This window comes from Rhinolophus sinicus, chromosome 1 (genome assembly GCF_057876585.1).
Source record: "Rhinolophus sinicus isolate RSI-liver-muscle chromosome 1, RSI-T2T, whole genome shotgun sequence".
NCBI classification, from domain to species: domain Eukaryota; kingdom Metazoa; phylum Chordata; class Mammalia; order Chiroptera; family Rhinolophidae; genus Rhinolophus; species Rhinolophus sinicus.
The window spans coordinates 26868979-26890935 of record NC_142501.1 but is presented as its reverse complement, the minus strand read 5'-3'; the positions used below and the strand labels follow the sequence as shown (position 1 = coordinate 26890935).

Genomic DNA, 21957 nt, shown 5'->3' with positions numbered 1-21957 from the left:
ATTAATCAGAATAAACATGATCAAATCTACAGTTGAAACTATTCTTTTAATCACTGCTGATGGAAATGTAATCAGTACAACCACTTTGGCATCATATCCTAAGTTGGATGGACATTTGCACACCCTCTAATTCAGGAATTCCACAAAAGAAACTCTTGCTATGTATAACTGGAGGCATGTATAGGAATGTTCACAGCAGCACTATTCATAGTAACAAAAGCCTGGGAACAACCCAAATGGCCATTATCAGAAGACAAGATGAATGAACTATAGTATATTCATAAAATGGAATATTACACAGAAATCAAAAATAAAATACAATGACATGCAACAATATAGATGGATCTTGACAATAGGCTATTAAGAAAGCATTCCCAGATTACATACAGCACAAGTACCTTATAAATATAAAAACAAAATATATATTTTTATATATTATATAAGATGTGATCAAAAATACAGTGAATGTTTAAAAAAATGTGTTACAGTAAAAGACACGTTGCCATTAATCCATCTCTGAATACTCCCCCTTGTTTTGAACACACTTATCCCATCATTCTTGCCACTTTCTAAAGTTTTGGATGTCCTCTTTCGTGAGTTTCTTTAGTTGTGCTGTCGTGGCTGCCTCAATGTCCTAAATTGATTCAAAACATTTACCTTTCACAGTCATTTTGACTTTGGGGAAGAGCTAGAAGTCATTGTGCCAGATTCGGTGAATAAGGTGCTTGAGGACACACCGTAATGTTTGTATTTGACAGAAATTGCCATATAACAGAAGCAATGTGTGACACAGAACCTTTCCATCGTGATTGAAAAATACAGTGAATGCTGCAGCTAAGTGCCATCCAATGGAAAGGCAGGGATTTTCAATACAGGAACTGCACGTCAAACCTTGGTAACAGTGTGTGACAAGTTTCAACTTGTTTGACGTAGTCAGTTGGGTGTGAGCTACGATTGAGAGGTGTGTTTTAAAGTGTGCCGTAAATCGTCCTCCATCATAACGTTCCGTGTCACACACTGTTTCTTCCCCAACGTCAAAATGATTCAGGACATTGAGGCAGCCACAACAGCGCAACTAAAGACACTCACGAAAGAGGACTTCCAGAACTGCTTCAGAAAGTGGCAAGAACGATGGGATAAGTGTTAGAAGCGAGGGGGAGTATTTTGAGGGGAATTAATGGCAATGTGTCTTTTACTATAATAAATTTGTTTATTTAAATAGTCACCATATGGTTTGATCACACCATATATTACATAATACATATATAATATATATTTTACACACACACAGACACACACACACACATATACAAATAATGATGTGGTGTCTGGAATTTGCTTCTAAATAATCCACAAGTGGAGGGAAGGGCCTGGATAGACTGGCCATGTGTTGATAAATACTGAAGCTAGATAGTAAGTGCACAGAGATTCATTTTTTTCTTTTTTATATGTTTAAATTTTTCCATAATAAAAAGTACTTTATTATATGTAAATGCAATAAAACTCTATAAAAAATGATACCAAGGTACCCTCTCTGATTATCAAGGAAGGAATCAGAATGTTCTTACCATGAGTAGGGGCAGGCAGTAGATGGACCTGGGACTGCTTATTATATTATTGAAACTTACTGAGTAAATGAATAAAAGTGGGCTATAAATGGACCATTGATGAGAGTATCATGAGCCAAGGATTGTGATTTAGCAAATTCTGTATAGCAGAGATACAATTAAAAATAATGTTAGTAACAACATATATTTTCATATTAAGAAACACTTATTCTGATAGTAATGTGGAATAGGATTAGAAGCAGATAAGGTTCAAGAGACCAGTGAGAAAAGTAGTACAGTAATTCAAGTTAAAAATAAAAAGAACCTGAATTCAAGCAACAGCGGTAAAGAAGTGATAGCTTTTGAGAAAGATTTACAAGAATCATTAGGATTAGGGGTTGGGGCATTTAATATTATCTGGCAATTATACAGTTTTTTTCTACTCAGCTTCCTTTCCATAATGGCTACTTAAAACTTCCTAGTCTCCCTGTACCTCAGAACCATGTCCTCTTTCCCGTCACTCATCCCTGCAGACAATGAAACCTTTATGAGCGTAATACTCCATCACTTCCACCACACATTCACCTGCATAAGCACCCATCACTTACTTCTCCCTTATCTCCCTTCTCTCCTTCCTCCTTCTCAAGAAGCTTATGTTATCAACTCTCTCCTGTCTCTTCAACCTCTCCTCTACTGGCTCCCTCCCTCCCAAAAACCATCCCTGAACCTCACTTCCCCTCCCCCAATTTCATCCTCCTTTCCTGTTACTGCTAAACTCTTACTGTTTCCATTCACTTAATCTGTTCCCACTATCCAGTCATTCCTCACCCCCATGATTCCACTGAACAGCTCTCCATCCACATCAGTAACTCCATCTTTCTTGCCCTCTTTAGTGCGTTTGATGGAGGACCGTTTGACAGGGGACCCTTGCCAATTCTTGTTTTATTCTGCTCTCTTGCCTCTCTGTCACTCTTTCCTACTCACCTTCATCAGCCCATCACTCCCTACTTGACCTTGAACTGCTGTATTTTCTAAGGGTTCATCCTACTCCTCACGGCTCCATCTTAAAGGCTTTCCTCTTTTCAATCCCCACCATCTCTCTAAGGAATTTCAAACATTCCCTTGACTTCAATTATCTACATGCCTACTACTCTTGAATGTTTATATCCAACTCAGAGAGCTCTCCTCTGAGCTCGAGCACCACATAAATTAAAACTGCTGATCTAATATCTCCTCCTGCATGGCTGGCATATCCAAAAGTGAACTTCACCCTAAATCCAATTCTCCAACATTCTTTATCTAATAATTATCACTACCAGCCACCTCACTGCTGTATCAGATCTCATCTCTGGCATCTCCCTCAATTCCCCATCTACTGACTCTGTTCTCCTTCTTCACTGACCTTCTAAGTTTTTCTCAAATCTATTCATTTCTATCCATCTCCATTGCTACCACCTAATCCAAACACCGTCTTTCCCCTAAAATGTTATGATGGTGTTGTTCTCCCTGTGTTCACACTCACACCATTTCCATTTATTCTCCACAGAGGAGCCAACAATCTTTAAAATTAAGAAGGGAAAGAAAAACCCTCAAATCTCTCCATGTCAATTCCATGTTTGAAATCCTTCCATTGTGCTCGCTTCGGCAGCACATATACTAAAATTGAAATCCTTCCATAGCTTCCCATCGCCCTTCACATAAAGCCCAAATCCTGAACACAGCACCCAAGATCCTGCAAGATGGGGTTTCACCTACCTCTCCAGCACCATCTCTATCTTCCTTTGCTAAACTCCAGGAACACAGGTCTTCTTTCAATTCCTCACATATATAGTTCCTTCCCTCCTCGGATCTCTGGACGTAAGATTCCCCTGCCATCACTACTCTCCTTCCATGTCTTCACCTGACTAATTTCTACAGGCTGAGGTTCAACTGTCACCTCCGCAGGGAGGCCTTCTACCCCCATCCCAAGGCTAAATTGAGTCCCTGTCTATGTTTTCACAGCACTCTATACTTTCTAATGAAGCAATTATTAAACCATTCAGGTGATTATTTGTTTAGTGTCTGATGCTTCAATGATTTGTAATTTCCATGAGTCTACTGATTATAACTTTCTTGTGCATTCAAAGTTAAGGAATGTCTGGTATATCATAATGACAGTTAACACTCTTAAACACTCATTTTGTCCAGCTACTATTCAAGCACTCATACATATCAACTCATTTAATCCTCACAACACACCCTGAGGTAGGTATTTTATAAAAGGTATTTTATATATGAAGAAACTGTGGCAGAAAGATATTAGATCATTTGCCTAGATCACACAGTAAGTTGTAGAGTTGGTATCTGTTCCAAATATCAGATTCACATTTTCAACCGCTACTCTGTCCCTCCACATGTTCACGCTCAACAAACAGACAGATAAATGAAAGAACTGGATATGAAAGCAGCCTCAACCTCATCCTCTGATCCTACCACTATTACCACAGTCGAAAGCAAAGGTCTTACCTTGTAACTAAAATGACCCCAAGAGTTTCTTAGTAAGTTCCCTAATTTCTCTTTCGTCTCCAGACAATGTTCCTAGGTGATTCTTTCTAAAGTACTTGCCTTATCCTATTAATCTGCTGTTCTGTAGCCAGCAATGACTCCTGCTACCTATGAAGTTACTTGGCTTTCAGATTTTTCCCAAACAATGACCTTTTCCACCATCAGGCCTGTTGTCTCCACTTTATCCACTCACCCCCAACTCACAGTCACATATATAAATTATGCCTCTACACATAGTGTTCTCTCTCCAGTTTTCTTCTTACTCCAAATCAAATCATACCCATCCTCCAAGAATTTGCTCAAGTATCCCAAAAAATCAGAGAACTAGTGCAACCAATTCTTGTCTAAAATTGTGTCAAAGTTAGTGCCATTTACTTTTGTACTTCTTTGTTCTCTAAGTTCTTTTTTATGAAGACTTGACTCATATTTCTTTTCAATCCCCCAAAGTTTCTAATATACATCTGAGCACATCAATAGAAAGCTCAATATTTATTTGCTAACTGATAAGCTAAAAGAATAAAATAAGTATTATGAGATCCCAGTTTATATCCCATTCATAAGAAGATAAAAAATTCAGGAGATGTGTGTGTGTGTGTGTGTGTGTGTGTGTGTGTGTGTGTGTGTCTATATACTAACACTTTTATATATATTGTGAGGATAAGGCATGGGAAGCAATTGTGAAGATTGCACTGGAAATACAGTGAACAGAAACAGACTGCTCAAAGTTGAGAGCTACAGGAACTCATAAAGAGAAGGAATCAAACATTCTTCTAGCAACTTAGCCAGGTCAGCTCCATCTATATAACAGTAGAATTCCCTCAACCATTCCCCATCTTCCAGAGACAGTACTGCAAGGAGAATGAAGACTTCCTGAATAAACTGAGCCATGGAGGGCTAAAAGAATGGTAAGGAAATCTGCCCTTGTTAACAATAAGGCTTCCCAAATGCAAAGGGCTGTTTTCAGTCAAATCTACTTCCCTTCCTAATTCAACTCAAAAGTTGTAAGGGATCCAAGTTCTATAGAAATTAAGAAAAGGGCAAAAAAATAAAAAATTTTAAAAAAATAAGCATTCTGAAAAGAGGTAATGGAGTAGAAGGGTGGCCTTACTCTATGGTCATTCCCTTCATCCTCCCCAGTGCCCATCCGCAGGTCAATGGTTGCCACTGACCTGATCTGCATCTGCATGAACTCCGGGAGACTGAGCAGAGGGCACCTCCTGCTGGACTGCAGCCACTGCGCCGTTAGGCATCAGGATCAGTTGGGAGGCTAGAGGCACATTCCGGCCCAGGGTCCGGTTTACCTGCAATAGGTTTCCCAGCTGTGGCTGGCAAGGAGAGGAGGAAGAAGAAGAGCAAAGGAAAGAGAACAAGAGGAAAAGAAGACAGAAGAAATGGAAGGGAAGGACCACAAGACAAAATAAACAGAAGATACGAAACAGCTAAGCCCTGCCCCTTTCCACACCAACCCAGGAGACCCTTATTCTCCATAAGTGAAGAATCATCCAGAAGAAAACCTAGAATATGTATAAAACTATAGATTGATAACAAAGAGTCAAACATCAAAGAAGCTGAGACAGTGAGGATTTTAGGACAAGTATTTATGCACAGTATAGACAGGCTAAGAGATAACACTTAGAATTTGTGTACTTGAGCCATAGGTTTAAAGATTAGACTAACTGACGCTAATTTAGTCAAATGTTAAGGTGAACATCTTCTAACTTAGTATCTCAATGCAACTTGCAGGCTACCTGTGAATACTGAGTGGTACTTCTAGAGGTAAGTAAGGTACAGGAAGTAGACCAGCATTTCTTAAAACAGCTGGGTAACTGTGGTTAAATAAAATAGTTTTCACTCAAGTCCTAGCCAGGAGTCAGAACAATTACGCCCCTGGGACAATGGCCGTTGTGTCTGTGGCTTACCCGTAGATACATCTGGGCCTGGGACTGGTTGAGGGGTGGGGAGGTGGTATTCCCCAGTAGCACAGATTGGGTCAAAGTGGTAGCACTGGGAGAGCTCACACTCTGGGATCGGCTGATGAGCTGGGCGGCCGACGTGGTGGCCAGATTGATCTGTGTGGTATAGAAAGGAACCAGGACTAAGGCTTTGGGAGACGTAAAAGGAAATGTAAATGACTGACATATTCAGAGTCACACGGTCAGAACAGAATATCCCACTTTTCACAGAGTCAGGGGGAAATGAATAATATCTTTCTATCCATAACTGTCATCCTGGCTACTGGGGGGTATCACCAAAGTAAAAAAACCAGTCCCTAATCACTAGTGTAACAGCTGAGAAGGCAAAGGAACGAAATGGAACAGATTTTACTTCTCATTGAAAGGTCCAGAGATTAGTCCCTTTTCTTTATTATCTCCTCTTCTTCCCAAGATTTTCTTCCTCCTTTCTTAGACCTCCTCACTAAGACTTCTCTATAGATCCAAGCTGGTTACCTTTCCTTTCACTAACATTCTCTGTGTAAGAGCAGTTAATACCGTTGATGGAGGCTCAATAAACACACTGAGATCAGCTGCACAACGTTGAGCACAGAGACACAGACGCAGAGAGAGAAACCTCTCAGCAGGGCGAAGCAGTACTCACTGAGGCCTGAGTGGTGGCAGTCTGCTGCTGCGCGGTGCTGCTGTTTGGGGAGCTAGCCTGCCGACTGGCAGCAATTGTGGCCTGTCAGAGAAGAAAAGAAGTAAGAAAGAGCGGAGACGATGAAGGAAAAGGATCTGAATCTTCCAGCAATAAATCAGAGGTGCAAAACGTAATACACATTCCCAGTAAGAACCGAGAGGCTCTATTATAGAGCAAGGAAAAGTATATTCACTAGGCAATAATCTCATCTTACCACATATGCTAACCCAGCACCTCCCAGATAACCCTCCCGGGCCAGGCAGGCAGGCAACTTGTCCTCCTCCTCCCACTTTCTTTGAAGTGGAAGAACCTTTGCTCAGGTCACATCACTGATAAGTCTAACCCAGAGCTGTCCAATACAAATATAATGGAAGCCACATGTATAATTTTCGAATATGTACATTTTTTAAAAGGGAAAAAATACAGAAGTACGTTTTAATAATTTATTTTATTTAAGCAAATGTATCCCTCATTTCAACATGTAACTAACATAAACAAACTACTGAGATATTTTCCCTTTTTTCTTACTAAGTCTTTGAAATCTAAAATCTTACTGCACACCTCAATTTGGAATGGCCATATTTTAAGCACTGGATAGCTTAAATGTCGAGTGTAACATGTGGATACCATGTTACACAGTGCAGCACCTGACCTCTAAAAGGAAGTTCTCCCACAATTCTTACTGCAATCCCAGAAGCTAAGATCCTACAGGAGGACAGGAGGCAGAGAAGAATGTGTCCAGCCTGGCTTAGTGGACAATGCAGTATGCCCCCACCCACCTGTAGCACCTATCCCTTCCCTCTTGGGCCAGCTGGCTGCTGACCTCTCACCTGCTGGACTGCAGCCAGGCTATGCAACTGGGCATTGCTGAGCTGTTGCTGGAGCATGAACTGGTGGAAATACTGAGCCGCGTTGGGCTGACGCTGCAGTGCCTGCAGAGCCTAAGAGGAAAAGGAGAGGATCAACCCACTTGGAATGAATCACTCCTAACTTCTATACTACGCAAATCACTGTGATCCTGTGAAAGGGACACATGGCAAGGAGAGAAACAAAGGAAGATGGGAGTCTAGCTAAATCATCAACTTCTGATTTGTCCAATTTGTTTATATGAGAACCAGTAAGTTCACATAGTCCTCAAAAAGTGGAGAAGCAATTAACTGAAGTGGAGAGAAGAAGAAAATAAAAGACCATTATTCTAGGGATAATGTTGCATCCCTAGAATAATGGTCTTTTATTAATTTTCGGGGAAACACAGTATAAGAAGAGAGCATAGCTAAGCTCTATTCTTATACCGTGTTTCCCCGAACATAAGACCTAGCCAGACAATCAGCTCTGATGCGTCTTTTGGAACAAAAATTAATATAAGACCCCGTCTTATTTTACTATAAGAGCGGGTCTTATATTAATTTTTGCTGCAAAAGACACATTAGAGCTGACTGTCCGACTAGGTCTTATTTTTGGGGAAACAGGGTATATAAAGCAAAGCAGTGTAACTCACATAAACGCTTATTTCCCAAAATGGAATCTGCAAGGAAAAGAATTGGGACTAGAAAGGTTGAAAATAAATGAGATGTCCATTAATGTGAAGAGAAGAAAATAAAAGACCGTATTCTAGGGATACAACAGAGGTGATAAAGCTCTAAGGGGTTGAAAATAATAAAAATCTCAGTAAACAGTGGCTTATGAAAGATTCAGGTAAAATTTTCAAATAACTGGCATTTTCAAGCATCTACAGTATAATCCTAATGGATATTTATAATGATACTGGTAACTCAGTTTCAAGTGTTAACTTGAGGATATTACTATACTCTTATTCTTTAATGATTAGTACTATTCTTATGATGTGCAGTTATTCTAGTAGCCAAAATACTTTAAGACCCCATTCTCAAGCATATTTATTAAAAACATGGAAGTTATATTTGTCTAAAAATAAAACTCTAAATTTAGAGCTTTATACTTCCATTACTCAGGGTGATTTAAAAAAAAAAACAAAAAAAAAAAAACCAACGATTAAAAACCTGACAAGCCATGAAGAGAAATGGTTAGAATATAGCTACATGAACTGAATGGTATAAAAAAAAAACCCTCAATTTATAAAGACTGAATCTCATTCTGTTTGCTTGCTCAAACTGTTGTAAACTCCTAAGATTCTCAGAGCTAGAAGGGACCTTAGTCATCACCTAATCCAACTCCCCCAGTTTTCTGGAAAGGAACTAAGGGTGATTATCTTCCAGCATCCTTGCCTACCCCTAGCCAGTACTCACAGATCACAGCCCCTCAGAGCTGAGCCTCACCTGCACTGCTTGCCGTTCATACAGTGACATTTGAGCTATCTGGGGCCGAGAGCTGCCCCCAGAGCTGGAACTCCCATTGGTGGAGTTGGAGTTCTGCTCACTCTCAGTCTCCATGATAGTGGTCCAGGGTCCCCAACGTTGGTGCTCTGACTCAAGACCTAGAGGGAAGTAGCACAGGATTAAAATTTACACCTGATCTCAAACTGTTATTTCATGTCACTATTCAAGTTATCTAAGAATCTTCTTCCATAAATCACAATTTCTCAGGTTTTATAACTACCAAATCTGTGATATACTTTTCCCCATACCATCTTCTGAAGCTATGCAGTGTCTTAAACAACTTTCACATATTCCCTCACAGCTGTCATTAAATATAAAATGGTGAGAATGTAAGACAGTACCTCATAATACTAAGGCCACCTTACATTCCCATAACACTTTTAAACAGTTCTAAATCTTCCTGTTTAAAACTTATTGCTACCTCCTTTATATCTGCATCTGCAACATCCTTATCAGTACCGTCTTAACCACTGGTACTATTTACTAAGAAGCCACTAGATGCCTCCTCTCACTGAGCTAAGCTCTTCACCTCCATTATCTCTCACAGTGCTTTAAGATAAATAATACTATCTCCATTATTAGGTTTTCTGAGGTTAAAGAAGCTGTCCTAGTAAGTATCAAGTCTTTACACTAGCACATGCTTCTTCAAAACAGAAAAAATATCTGTGATTAAGGCAGTGTCGCTCAGTTTGAGTACTCACTATCCTAAGATACACATATGTAAAATGCACCATGGAAAGTCACAAAACGAGGAGGTAGAAGAGCTGGCCTATAGCCCAAATAGCTGCCTGGTTCCAGCTCAGGCTATTAATAATAACACATCAGGCATGTCAATTTCCCTTCTTATACCTCAGTTTCCCCATCTGCAAAGATCACTTCACAGCTGAATATATTTTAACAAATGACTCCCAAGTATTAGACATTAAATATACAGCAATGAAAATCTTCAAGAAAGTAAGATTCAATTTTTTAGTCCAGTAAAGTGGTCACAATTTACCCTCTGGAGTCTACACTAAAATTTGCAAAAAGACCTATGAAAACATTGGTAAGAACCAAACAATGAAATAGGAGAGAAGGAGCAAGAAGACAGGTACCTCTAAACCAGCACTAAATGACAATAAGGGTGTTTTTTTTTGTTCATTCTTTTTTTTTTTTCTCTTTTGTTAAACCTAACACTATATTTTGTACTTTTGAGGCATGGGGCCACTAGAAATCTTAGGTCAGCAAAACACTATTTAGGAATGTAAACATCAAACCAGAATTTCTGCTAGAGGCTGTCAACAGTTTTATTATGGTAGATTTATCTTAATGATTGCATCCAAAACAAGCAAAGTAAATAAAATCAAACCACTTGGTGTTAGATATAGAGTTGGGGACATTTCTTGTTATTCCATTTCTAGTATCATCTGATCGCATCATTATCCCCCAAGAACTGCCCATCTCTTCAGTTTCACTTAAGAATAGCAAACGTCACTGCAAACATGGATATAATCCAAGTACACAGGAGAAATCATATCAGCTTCAACTCTAGTCTATCTTGGCCCCACATCTTTTGCCAAAATATCAAAGCACTAAACAGATACAGACCCATGAATCCTCATTATCAGCATGTGAAGAAAAAAAGTGGGTAAGGATTAGAGGCAGCACGCATAGTTGTATAGATCACTGGACTTAGTTCACTGGACTCAGAGACATGAGACCCCCTTTACTAGCTAGAGCGGACATTAATTCCTACATTCATAGGTGAAAATGATAATAAGTTATATTACCCCCTCATCGCCCCCAAAATGCAAGCCTTAATAATATTTTTTTCAGATTGTGAAATGGATATAGAAATGGAAAAGGACAAGGTTAAAAAAAAAAAAAAATCAAGGGAAATTGTCATCAAAACCAGGATTCGTAGGTCCCCGGCACATAAATGTATTTGTTTGGGATCAGTGTTGAAACTGTAAAATTAAGTACAGAAAATGAAGACAAAAAGTTTAGGAGGCACAGAATTAAGTTTTCAGAATTAAATGGGAAGAAAGAGAAGCTGATCCAGGCAGGTCCCCTTAAGTAGCTAAACCACGCTCATCCTGAAAGGTAGTATTTGGTGTGTACGGGTTGGGTGGGTAGGAGCACAGACCCCTGGAAGGGAGCTAGGAAAGGATATTGAAGTGGAACTGGTACTGGGCCTATTGAGCCAAGAGTTGGAGGAAATCAATTCCCCTAAGCATAAAACTCTGTGTTGTAGAAAGGATGGGGCATGGGGGCGGGAGGCGGGAGAAGGGGGTGGTTCGGGGAAGACTGTGCCAAAGAAATGGAAGTAATCTGGAGTATAGAGAGAGTAGACGCCCAGGAGTCCTTGTTGTATATAGAACCTTTATGAAAATGAGATTCCAAAGGGAGTCAAATACACCGGGGGAAGGGGGCAGACAGAGTGGGGTACCAGGAGTGAAGTAACCCAAGTGAGCAGGGAAATGTGCTTACTGATAGCGGTAAGACAGGCAGAAGACAAACAGAAGTCACGTAATTGGAGGCTGAGGAACTCAGCGGACCATAAAAGCAGGGAGATAACTAGACAGCATGCTTCAATGGGAGAACCAAAGTCAGAGAGGGAAAATGAATGAGAAAATGAGCAGTCAGAAGCAACTAGAGTAACGGACAGACAGCATTAAGCACAGCGACACGAATAGCAAGAAGTCTCGGACAGGCAGAGCCGAAGGACCGCAGAGCGAAGCGCTAGAGGTAGGCAGGGAAAGAAACTGGGGGAGGTACCTGGGGCGTTCCACACACCGAGGTGGCTGGAGAAACCTCCCCGCGCAGCCAAGCCCCTAGAGGTCCTGCCCTCCCCAGCCCGCGGTCTCCGGGTTACCTTCGCGCCTGGCTCTGCACCCAAGTGATCCCGAGGGGCGTCCACCTCATGTGCGGGGGTTCCCGGTCGCCGGGCTGGGCAGGGGGCTCAATCGGCCTCCGCGGCGGGTTCCCCTCGCCTCCTCCCCTTCCCGGAGGGGCGGGGGCGCTGAGGGCGGGGTGGGAGGCACCCGGCGCGGCCGCGGCTCCCCGCCCCTCCCGCCGCTCCGGGTGCGGGACCCGGCCGCGGCTCTGCCAGGCCTCCGGGGCTCGCTCCAGGCCTGTCACTTCCTGCCGGGCCGAGAGGGTGGGGGATGCAGGCTGGGGGCTGCGGGCCGGGCTGGAGGAGGGGGCTAGCGGGGAGGTGCTTCCGGGGCAGCCGGACCCCTCCCCCGGCCCTCCCCCTCCCCTTGGCGCCCTCCTCCCCCTCCCTCCGCGCGTCCCTCGTTTCCTGCCGGCGCCCGTTGCCATGACGACGCCGCTCCCGGGCCTCTGCGCTCTGGGCCCCGGGGTTTTTTCCCCTCTCTCCCTCTTTCTCCTCTTTTTTTCCCTTCTTTCCTCCGAGTTCTGCTCGCCGGTTGGAGCGACGAAACTGAGAAAGTGCTGGCCTCTAGTGGGGAAGTCACCTCTCACAGAGAGGGAGAGGGATATGGGAGAAGGGAGGGAAGTGACGTGAAAAGGGGGGAAAAGAAGGTATTTTCTGGAGCTTTTGGGAATAAGGGATAGAAAAAAAGGATCAAAGGGACCAACAGGAAGAGAGGGAGAAAGCAGAGCTACGACCCCAGAGAAAGAATCAACTGGGAAAGGAAATAAAGCCGAAGAAAGCAGAGAACAGGAAAAAAAGATTGAGAAAAAGGAGTATGTAGATTGTTTAATCTCTCACCTCAACTCCAAGAAGGCGGGAAAGAATGCTGCACAGAAACAGTGAACCCATTAAGAGTTGACATTCATCTAAAAGCAGCAACCTGATATAACTTGCTTTGAATAACATGTTTAAGTCTGTAATTTCAGGGATTTCGTGTGCTGTGTCTTCTTAGGTTTAAATATGTATGTAAAAGCGAGAATTAGAACGACAAAAACAAGGGAGAAGGCGGAGGTATAAAGAGAGTAGAACAATGGGGCTGTCTTTGGGAATACTAAACATTTGATAAGGCAGTGGCCTTTGTCATTTATCAGTTTTTAATTCTCTTAGATTTTGAACATTTAGCAAATATTTATAGAGTACCTACTATGTGCCGCTCACTATTTTGGAAGCTTGGATTACACATCAGTGCACAGAACAAAGATAACTGCCCTCATTAACCTTTACAGAATGGGCTAGGGAACGCCTTGTGGATTAATAACTAGAATTGATCCTTTTTCTGTTGTTATAGCCCAGTAACTACTTTTACCTTACGTCTTTTCCTAACCTCTGTTCTATCCAGTTATTTGTCAACCGGCTCTTTATTCTCTACTTTAAAAGCCAATGCATGGTTTGTTTTTACAGGGGGGAAAAAATAGAACTGTTCTCTTAGTTTATAATTAGATCCATTTAGATTTGCATTGAGAGAGGAGTGTTTGGACTCCTGACTTTTAATTATCAGTAGCCAGATTTATATCAGAAAAATCTGCCAGGCTTCTAGGAACCAGTCGGACAAGTATGTGAGGGAAGAAACCGGAGGGCAGCCAAAGGACTGGAAAAACAAAGACACGAGGTGGGAGGAGGTGAAAGGGTATGTTGCCAGGATGGATGATGACAGGCTTTGGCTGAAGATGAATTGAAAACATTCTGGCAGAGAACTAGTGGTAAAAACTAGGTAAAGCATTAGTCATCTAATTCAAACCTAGATTTGTGTCATGTCTAAGTTTAAAGCTTTTGTGCAGAGACTTAGAATGGATATATTGAGGCTAAGATAAATATCCTAGCACCAATGAGAAATTGGTAGATAGATAAATTTTCAGATTATATGATATTCAGGTCAAGAAACATTACTCATGTGCTTCCATAGGTCCCATAGGAGAATTATCACTGTTAAGTGTCTAAAGAAGGCCTGCAATATAGTCCAAGGATAAGCAATCAAATGCCATAGTTGCTTTTGCAAACCTATGGAACTTGCATACCTAATGGGTACCTGGCCATTTCAGCCTCAATAAAAGTGGAGCAGAATCACTACCAATGCATATAGTTACATCCCACCTCTAAAGATTTTTTATATTTCCTGGATCACCAGCCCCTACATCTACTAAAAGTTACACATTTAGATGATGGTAGGGGCTAAGAAAGTGATGGTGTATAATTTTGTTGAATGTCTGATATAAATCCAGCTTAGGAATAGTCTCTCACAGAGCATGCCTTATTGAATATGGGCCAGTAATTTAAACTTCTTTCACAGAAGCTTGTACCCCATGTTTCACAGTAATTCTTTTCAAGTTCATTTCTCTCCATGACACACCAGTCTTCCAGGGTCATAGGTCTAAGGGATTTTTCAAAGAAAATTTCAGGATAAAAATGAACTATATCAACAGTAAAGTGAAATATTAAAAAACCTCCATTCATAAGAAAACAATCGCCGTAGATGAAATCATCTTGATAACTGGTACTGAAGAGCTTAACTCAATCTAAACAGAGCAAAACAATTATGCTTCCTAGAAAATCCACAACTGACTTTTTTTTTTGCTAAACTTTCTCATTTTCATTTAATGATTCCGCTGGAATTAGTCTTTTCTTTTTCAAACCAAACAGTTCTTGTGAATGGAAGCTAAATAATTTCTTTACTCTGCATAACACTGAAAGTCATTAGCCTAAATAGGTGAAAAGGAAATGCATTCCATCTGGTAAGTAGAAATCGAAGCCCTCCCACTGCAAACTTATCTTAATAAGGAAAGATTAGGATTTGAAAGGAAATCCACTGTTTGGAAGCAACAAAAGCAAATAAAATAGAAAGTAGGCTAATATAATTTTGCACATCAACTGACATTCTTCAAACTTCTCTTCCAAGCCCAGCATTGTGCAATGAATTGTGAAGGAAGAGATTGGACCTTACACATAGAGGTGTTAGTGTCGTTGGAATGTGTCTTTTTACAAGTAACTAAGCAAGTAAGCGTATGTGATCACATTTTAATGCAAATATGGGTAGGATGAAGTGGGGGGGAAGAAATCAAAACCTTTAACCACCAGCAATTTCGGATGTGAAATCGGATGCATATGCCACCTCCATCACACCACAATTCTGTATGCCACTTAAGGTCTAGTTGGAACAAAATGAAATGAAGATTAAAAGGATTTATAGATAGATTTTTAAAGCAAAAAAGAACTTTAAAATTATCCAACACCCTCAATTTTAAGTGGAGAAATTGAAGGCTAAAAGATGACTGTAGAAGAGAAGCATTTCATAATACCTGACAAATAGAAGATGTCCAAAAAATATTTGGTAATTAATTGCCTAGATACTTGCCATTCTCTGAACTGGGGGAAAAAAATACAGAAGACAATGAAATTCAAAGATATAAAGATACTTCTCATTCCGCACCATTAATACCCATAATGGAGTTCAGGACACACTCACCCAAAATATAGCACCTTGGCATACTGACCATTTTAAGAAGAAGAAATGTGAGAAAATGGCAGAAACAGGAAAACTGCTCTGATTTCCTCTCCTCTTTCTTCTTTTCCAAAATAGGTCATAAAACCCTCCTGTGAGAAGTGCCCCAGGAAGAAAGGAGCATCCTTATCCCAGAAGACAAAAGGAAACCAAGAAGAGTCCTAACAAACAGGCCTTGCTCAGTTTCCCCCAGTTAACTGCACTTACCTCACATTCCTAAGATATTCCTCCACGACTATCTACACTTAACAAACCTAGCATAAAAATATACCAGTCTATTTCTTTGGCTCTTCACTTCCTTATGAAGGCTCCCACGTCACATAAAACCTAAATAAATTTTGTGGAAATAAATTTCTAGGTCCAAGAAGGAGCCACTCATGCCTGAGGTGCCCCATCAGGCAACTGAAACTTAAGATAACTTTCATGTCCCTGTAAATGCTCCACAATAACAAAGGCATCACCATTTTAGGCAGTTGCCATGTGACCTTCTCTCAGTTTTGGTTTTCTTTCTATAAAATGGGAATAACACCTAGTAGTTGTTGGAAATAACTGAGATGTTTATAAAGTATTTCATACAGTATCTGACACACAATACAAGCTATTATTTTTAGTTTCCTTTAGTAACCCAATATAGTTTTGTCATCACCAAATGTATCTAAACCACTCTTTATTTTTTACTTAGCCGATATCACAACTTTTTTAACTCACAATTTAGTTAATGAGTTTATGAGTTAATTAATTTATTGTTGAGGAGGAAAAACTTTTCCTCTATTCACTTAGATTCAATTAATGGGGGCATATGAATTAAACTAACAAAAGACAACAGGAGAAAAGGCACAATTTTTATTAATACTTATTTGTATGGGAGTTCACAGAAAAGAATTAAAACTCAAAGAAGTGGTTAAACTCAGGAGTTTATATATCCTTCTTAACAAATGAAAGAGGCTTTGGGCTTCCAGGGACATAAACTGCTAAACTATAGGGGAACAGTGCTCTCTTTTCTTCCTAGGTACGGGTTGGAGGGCTGGAGATGACCTTCCTCAAAGGGAAATTTATTAAGCAAAGAATTCTTCCTGCATCTGTTAATTCTCAATTGCCTTTAGCGCAAAATAATACTTATGTCAAAGTAGTATATTTGGGGGCAGCATATTCTTTTATTTTCATTTTTTTAACACTTTTTTTATTATTAGTTTCAGGTGCACAAAACAATGTAATAGTTAGACATTTATCATTTATATCCCTCACACAGTGACAACCCCCCTCCGCCATCCACTATCCCCTCTGACATCGCACACAGCTATTACAATTCCACTGTCTCTATTCCTAATGCTGTACTCTGCTTTTTGTAACCATACACACACACACACACACACACACACACGTAATTTTTGTTGACATTATTATTCATCTTCAGCTTCAGATGTACACTGCAGTGATCAGGCATCTACATCATCCCTGAGGTGGTCTCCCTAATGAGACAAGTGTCCATCGGATACCCTACAAAATCTTTACATTATTGATTACATTCCCCAAATTGACTTTCATATCCCCATGACAATCTTGTGGTTACCTACTGTGCTTTCTAATCCCCTCACCTTCCCCCTTATCCCCATCTCCCCTCCCATTTAGCAACCTTCAGTTTTTCCTCTATGTCTCTGAGACTGTTTCTGATTAGTTCATTCATTTATTCTTTTCTTTAGACTCCACATATAAGTGAGATCATATGGTATTTGTCTTTCTCTTTCTGACTTATTTCACTTAACATAATGTTCTCTAGGTCCATCCACATTGTTGCAAATGGTAAGATTTCATTCTTCTTTATGGCTGCGTAATACTCCATTGTATAAATGTACCACAGTTTCTTAATCCAGTCATCTACCAATGGGCATTTTGGTTGTTTCCATGTCTTGGCTATTATGTATAGTGCTGCAAAAAACATAGAGATGCATAAATTTTTTTGAATTAGAGTTCTGGATTTCTCCGGATAGATACCTAGGAGTGGAATTGCTGGGTCACAAGGTAGTTCCATTTTCAGATTTTTGAGATACCTCCATATCATTTTCCATAGTGGCTGCACCAATCTGCAATCCCACCAACAGTACACGAGGGTTCCCTTTTCTCCACATCCTAGCCAGTACTTGTTGTTTGTTGATTTATTGATGATAGCCGTTTTGACTGGGGTGAGGTGGTATCTCGTTGTGGCTTTTATTTGCATTTCTCTAATGATTAGTGAAGTTGAGCATTTTTTCATATGTCTGTTTGCCATCTGTATGTCCTCTTTAAAAAAATGTCTCTTCATGTCCTCTGGGGGGCGGCATATTCTGATCCCCTTCATTACTATAATTTTATATGAAAAGAGTATTCCATTTCCTATGTACAAACTTTACATCTTTTGGCATTCAAGTGTGTCTTCTGGTCTACTTTTCCAGGATTTGGGTACAAATCCATGTTGAGAGGAAGCACTAAATGTATATCCTCTGGGGTTATATGCTCTTTGCCAAGAGAGCTAAGCCCCTGGGAAGAAGTCTAAAGGGAAAAAAAGATTCAAAATATACTTAAAGCCTCTGTTGGTGGCTTCGTATACGTTATTGTGTTCAACCCTCTCAATAACCTTTTCTATTTGCTATTATTAATTCTTAACTTACAGGTGAGGAAATTAAAGCTCAGGAAAGTTAGGTAAATTGTTCAAAGTTCGTGGGAGTAGTAAGTAATACGGTCAATTTTAAATTCAGGTCTGTCTGACTCCAAAGCTCTAACTACATCGCATCTTCCACAGTGTGAAAATAGAGTAATGCAGACCTATTTAAAATGCTTAGCACACACATAAATGTTTGCACAAAGATGCTTGGCATTTGCCATTGTAAATACATGCAACGGAAGGCCCACTCTGCCTTTGTTAACATGGGAAATAACTCTGGTTATCAGACCACAAAGATATGGGGGAGATGTCTCAGCAAAAAATAAAGAAGATGTAGATATTATTTCCCTAAATTCTGTTTTTTCCTTTGTCTGTTTATAAACTAAGGTAAGCAGATAATAGCCCCAAAGATGTCCCATCCATGAAACCTATGACTGTGCTATGCTAAGGCAAAGAGAAATTAAAGTTGCAGATGGAATTAAGGTTCCAAACAGCTGACCTGAAAATAGGGAGATTATATTAGATTATCTGGATGAGCCCAGTGTAATCACAAAGGTCCTTAAAGGTATAAGTCAGGGAGAAGAGACAGGTCGAGTCAGGCAATGTGAGGACTCACCCTGCCATTGCTGGCTTTGAAGATGGAAGGGGGCCATGAGCTGAGCATTGCAGGAAGCCTCCAGAAGCTGGGAGGCGGGGGAATAAAAGGAAATAGATTCTTCCCTAGAGCCTCCAGAAAAGAGCACAGCTCTAATGACAGCTTGATTTTCACCCAGTGAAATCCATGTCAGACTTCTGATCTATAGAACTGTAAGGCCATAAATTTGTGTTGTTTTAAAGCACTAAGTTTGTGAAAAATTACTATAGCAGCAATAGAAAAAAACTAACATATGAACTAATCAGTATATCAAAAAGCAGCACCTAATCTTAGACCTTTTCTGCTGCCTAAAGTCCAGCTAATCGTCAACTTCATTACTCCATTGTTTGCTAACAAGAGTAAAATTTATGTATCACATGCTTGGACTGATCGAAGAGTAAGTGGTCAAAATCGTTCTGAAGGGCAGTTTTTCAGTTCTGTGAAAACCATATGAAAGTATGATTTTCAAAAAGGTAGAATCATAACTCTCATGCAAATATAAAATGAATATGGGTCAAAGATTTTACATAACTCATTAATTCATGAAAGAATCAGTGAGATATTAAAATCAGTTCAAAGTGCATTTGAGAAACTGGGTGTTTACAGGCAATTTAATAAAAGAATGTTAGCTGGGTTGGATACAAAATTGGTTAATGTCCTATTGGACATGAACTGTAACCTTAAAGATTAATTTTCCCACTACTGCACATTAACTATTTGCCATTTATGAGTTACTCTCTGTTTCTTCAGAGTTGCAGAGTGACCCAGTCAATAGGAAATCAATCAAGATGCAAGCCCAGTACTAAACTGAAAGAACACCTAGTAACCTTTTCCTTCTATTTCTAACTTTCTAATAGGTTGGGGGTTTTTTTTGTTTGTTTGGTTAGTTGTTTTTTTTTGACAACTATAAATCTGAGTAAAGAAACAAGAATTGCCACAGTCAGGGAGAATAGATGACCCATCAGAGCCTGTTCCTGAGTTTTCCTTCCAGAATGCATTCTAGATATGTGGATGGGAGACCACCAACAGTTTGCAGCAAACATGCTCCTCCTTCAGACTTCCCCAGCTTAGAAAAAGGGCTATCCCAGTTGTCCAAGCCAAAAAAACTTGCATTCATCCTTGACTCTTCCCTTTAGTTCATACCCTATATCTAATTCATCCATTTATTCAACCACTATAGTTTGAGGGCCTACTGTAAGACAGTCATTTTTTTCTGTCATGGGTAGCCTTCAGTAAATAAAGTGGACAAAATTCTTACCTTCATGGAGCTTTCATTTTAGTGAGGGAGAAAAACAATAAACAAATAAGTAAAATCTAAAATCTCTACAATGTTAGATAATGACAAGTGCAATAGAGGAAAATTTTTAAATGAAAAGATGAGGGATGAGGCTTAGAATTTATTTAGGGTAGACCTCACAAAGAAGATGGTATTTAAGAAGAGATCTGAAGGGAGGGACAGAGAGAGGCAGCCATGTATATACTTGCTCCAGGCAGAAGGATCATGTACCAGTGTGATTTCTCTACCAGTGTAGAGAAATGATTGGGTTCTGGACACACCAAAATATGACTCCTTGGCGTATTGAATATTTTAAGCTGAAGGAGTTTGAGAAAACAGCAAAAAGAGAAAAGTCAGAGTGATCTTCTCCCCAACATTCTTCCTTGAAACAGGTCATGAACCCTCATGTGAGAGGTGCCCTTACTATACCTGGTGGAGAAGAGCATCTGATGCTGAGAAGAATCTGAACAAACAGGCCTGGCTCAGTTTCCCCCAGTTTATCACACTTAACCTCATACTCTCTGGCCTATCATATTTGTCCTCTATTGTCTGCTCTTCATCAAACCTAGCATAAAACTACTCAGGTTTAACCGTTTCTTCAGATCTTCATTTCCTTATGGAGGCTCCCTTGTCATGTCAAAATTATATTAAATTTGTATGCTTTTCTCCTGTTAATCTGTCTGTGTCAGTTTAATTTTCAGACCCAGCCAGGAATTCTAAGAGGGTCAAGGAAAAATGTTTCCTCACCTAAAGGAACAGCAAGCACAGTATGTCTGGACCAGAGTGAGCTAGGAGGAGAGGAGTTAGAAATGAGGTCAAAATTGCAAAGGAGTGTGGGAATGCCAGCGAGGAGAGGAGGAGGGAAGGAGAAAGCAAATAGTGATCATTAAAAACAAACAAACAAACAAAATCTGACTTTGGCTTTTACTCTGAGAAATAGTGGAAGAATTTGATTAGAGGAGTAATGTGATCTGATTTACGTTTTTTCACAGGATCCCTCTGGCTGCTGTGTTGAGAACAAGCATGAGAGACAAGGACGAAAGTTGGTAGACTACAAAGACGGCATTTGCAATAGACCGGAGTGGTAACGGTGGAAATGGTGAGAAGTAGTCACCAGTACTGGATCTATTTTGAAGCTAGAGCCAACAGGATTTTCTGACACAATGTGTATGGGATGTGAGAAAAAGAAAGAAAACAAAGGTACCACCAAGGTTTTTAGCCTAAGGTATTTAGACCTTAGGTATTATTCTACAAGGGAACATGTAGAGCAGTTATATTCTTTTTTTAAGAATTCCATAGTATTCCGTGATGCATTGAATGGAAATTTTTGTCATTATATAGTATAGATATTTTTATGGACATTTTTGTTATTTGTAGTATTTTATAATCACTATATTCTTAAACATGTATCAATAAACATAGATGCAAGCACAACTGTAAAATAAGTTCCCTGAAGTGTAACTGTTAGGTCAAATATATGTATGTTTTATATTTCAGTAACTATTGCAAAATTGCTATCCATAGAGGTTCACCCATTTAAGAAATTAGAGAAGTACAATATTTTCTTAAGTGGGTGAATTAATGCTGGCAGCCAGAATTAGACACAATCCTTCTCCCGTTATAGACATGAGTTAGAATAGGGATGGCATGTGAAATTATCTCTCAAACATGCTATGGTAGCTAAATAGTTTTTTTAAAAACCCTCTGTTTTAGATGACTTCTTGTCTATGCCTTGTAGTTTTTATACTGGTTGTTTTCTATCTTTTAAATTTGTTTCTATTCCTTCCTGCCTTTCTAACCCTCCATACACACACCTATCAATCTACTCACATGCACACACACAAGAAAACATATCTCCTATGGATACTTGTTAGAGGAAGAAAGATGATGTATTATTAATAAAATACATACTTTTGA

At 39.9% G+C, this 21957-nt stretch overlaps 1 protein-coding gene and 1 long non-coding RNA gene across 14 annotated transcripts in view; one reads left to right on the top strand and one right to left on the bottom strand.

The window, feature by feature from the left end:
- Positions 1–12540, bottom strand: part of PHC1 (polyhomeotic homolog 1) — a 21103-nt gene extending 8563 nt beyond the window's left edge. The window contains exons 1-6 of one of the 13 annotated variants that reach the window (XM_074326052.2): positions 11934–12540; positions 9020–9177; positions 7556–7666; positions 6687–6767; positions 6011–6160; positions 5261–5416 (exon numbers count right to left, since the gene is read on the bottom strand). In XM_074326052.2, coding sequence (XP_074182153.1) covers positions 5261–5416; positions 6011–6160; positions 6687–6767; positions 7556–7666; positions 9020–9133 — 612 coding nt within the window. In that variant the 5' untranslated portion in view covers positions 9134–9177; positions 11934–12540. Of the gene's footprint in view, positions 1–5260; positions 5417–6010; positions 6161–6686; positions 6768–7555; positions 7667–9019; positions 9178–10666; positions 11910–11933 lie in introns of those variants that run through there. The other 12 variants (XM_019713496.3, XM_074326053.2, XM_074326050.2 and 9 more) reach the window with 12 other exon arrangements.
- On the top strand, positions 11669–21957 carry LOC148759026 (uncharacterized). The gene is made up of 3 exons (XR_016021112.1): positions 11669–11806; positions 15571–17292; positions 21033–21957. It is a non-coding gene; the product is annotated as an uncharacterized LOC148759026 (long non-coding RNA).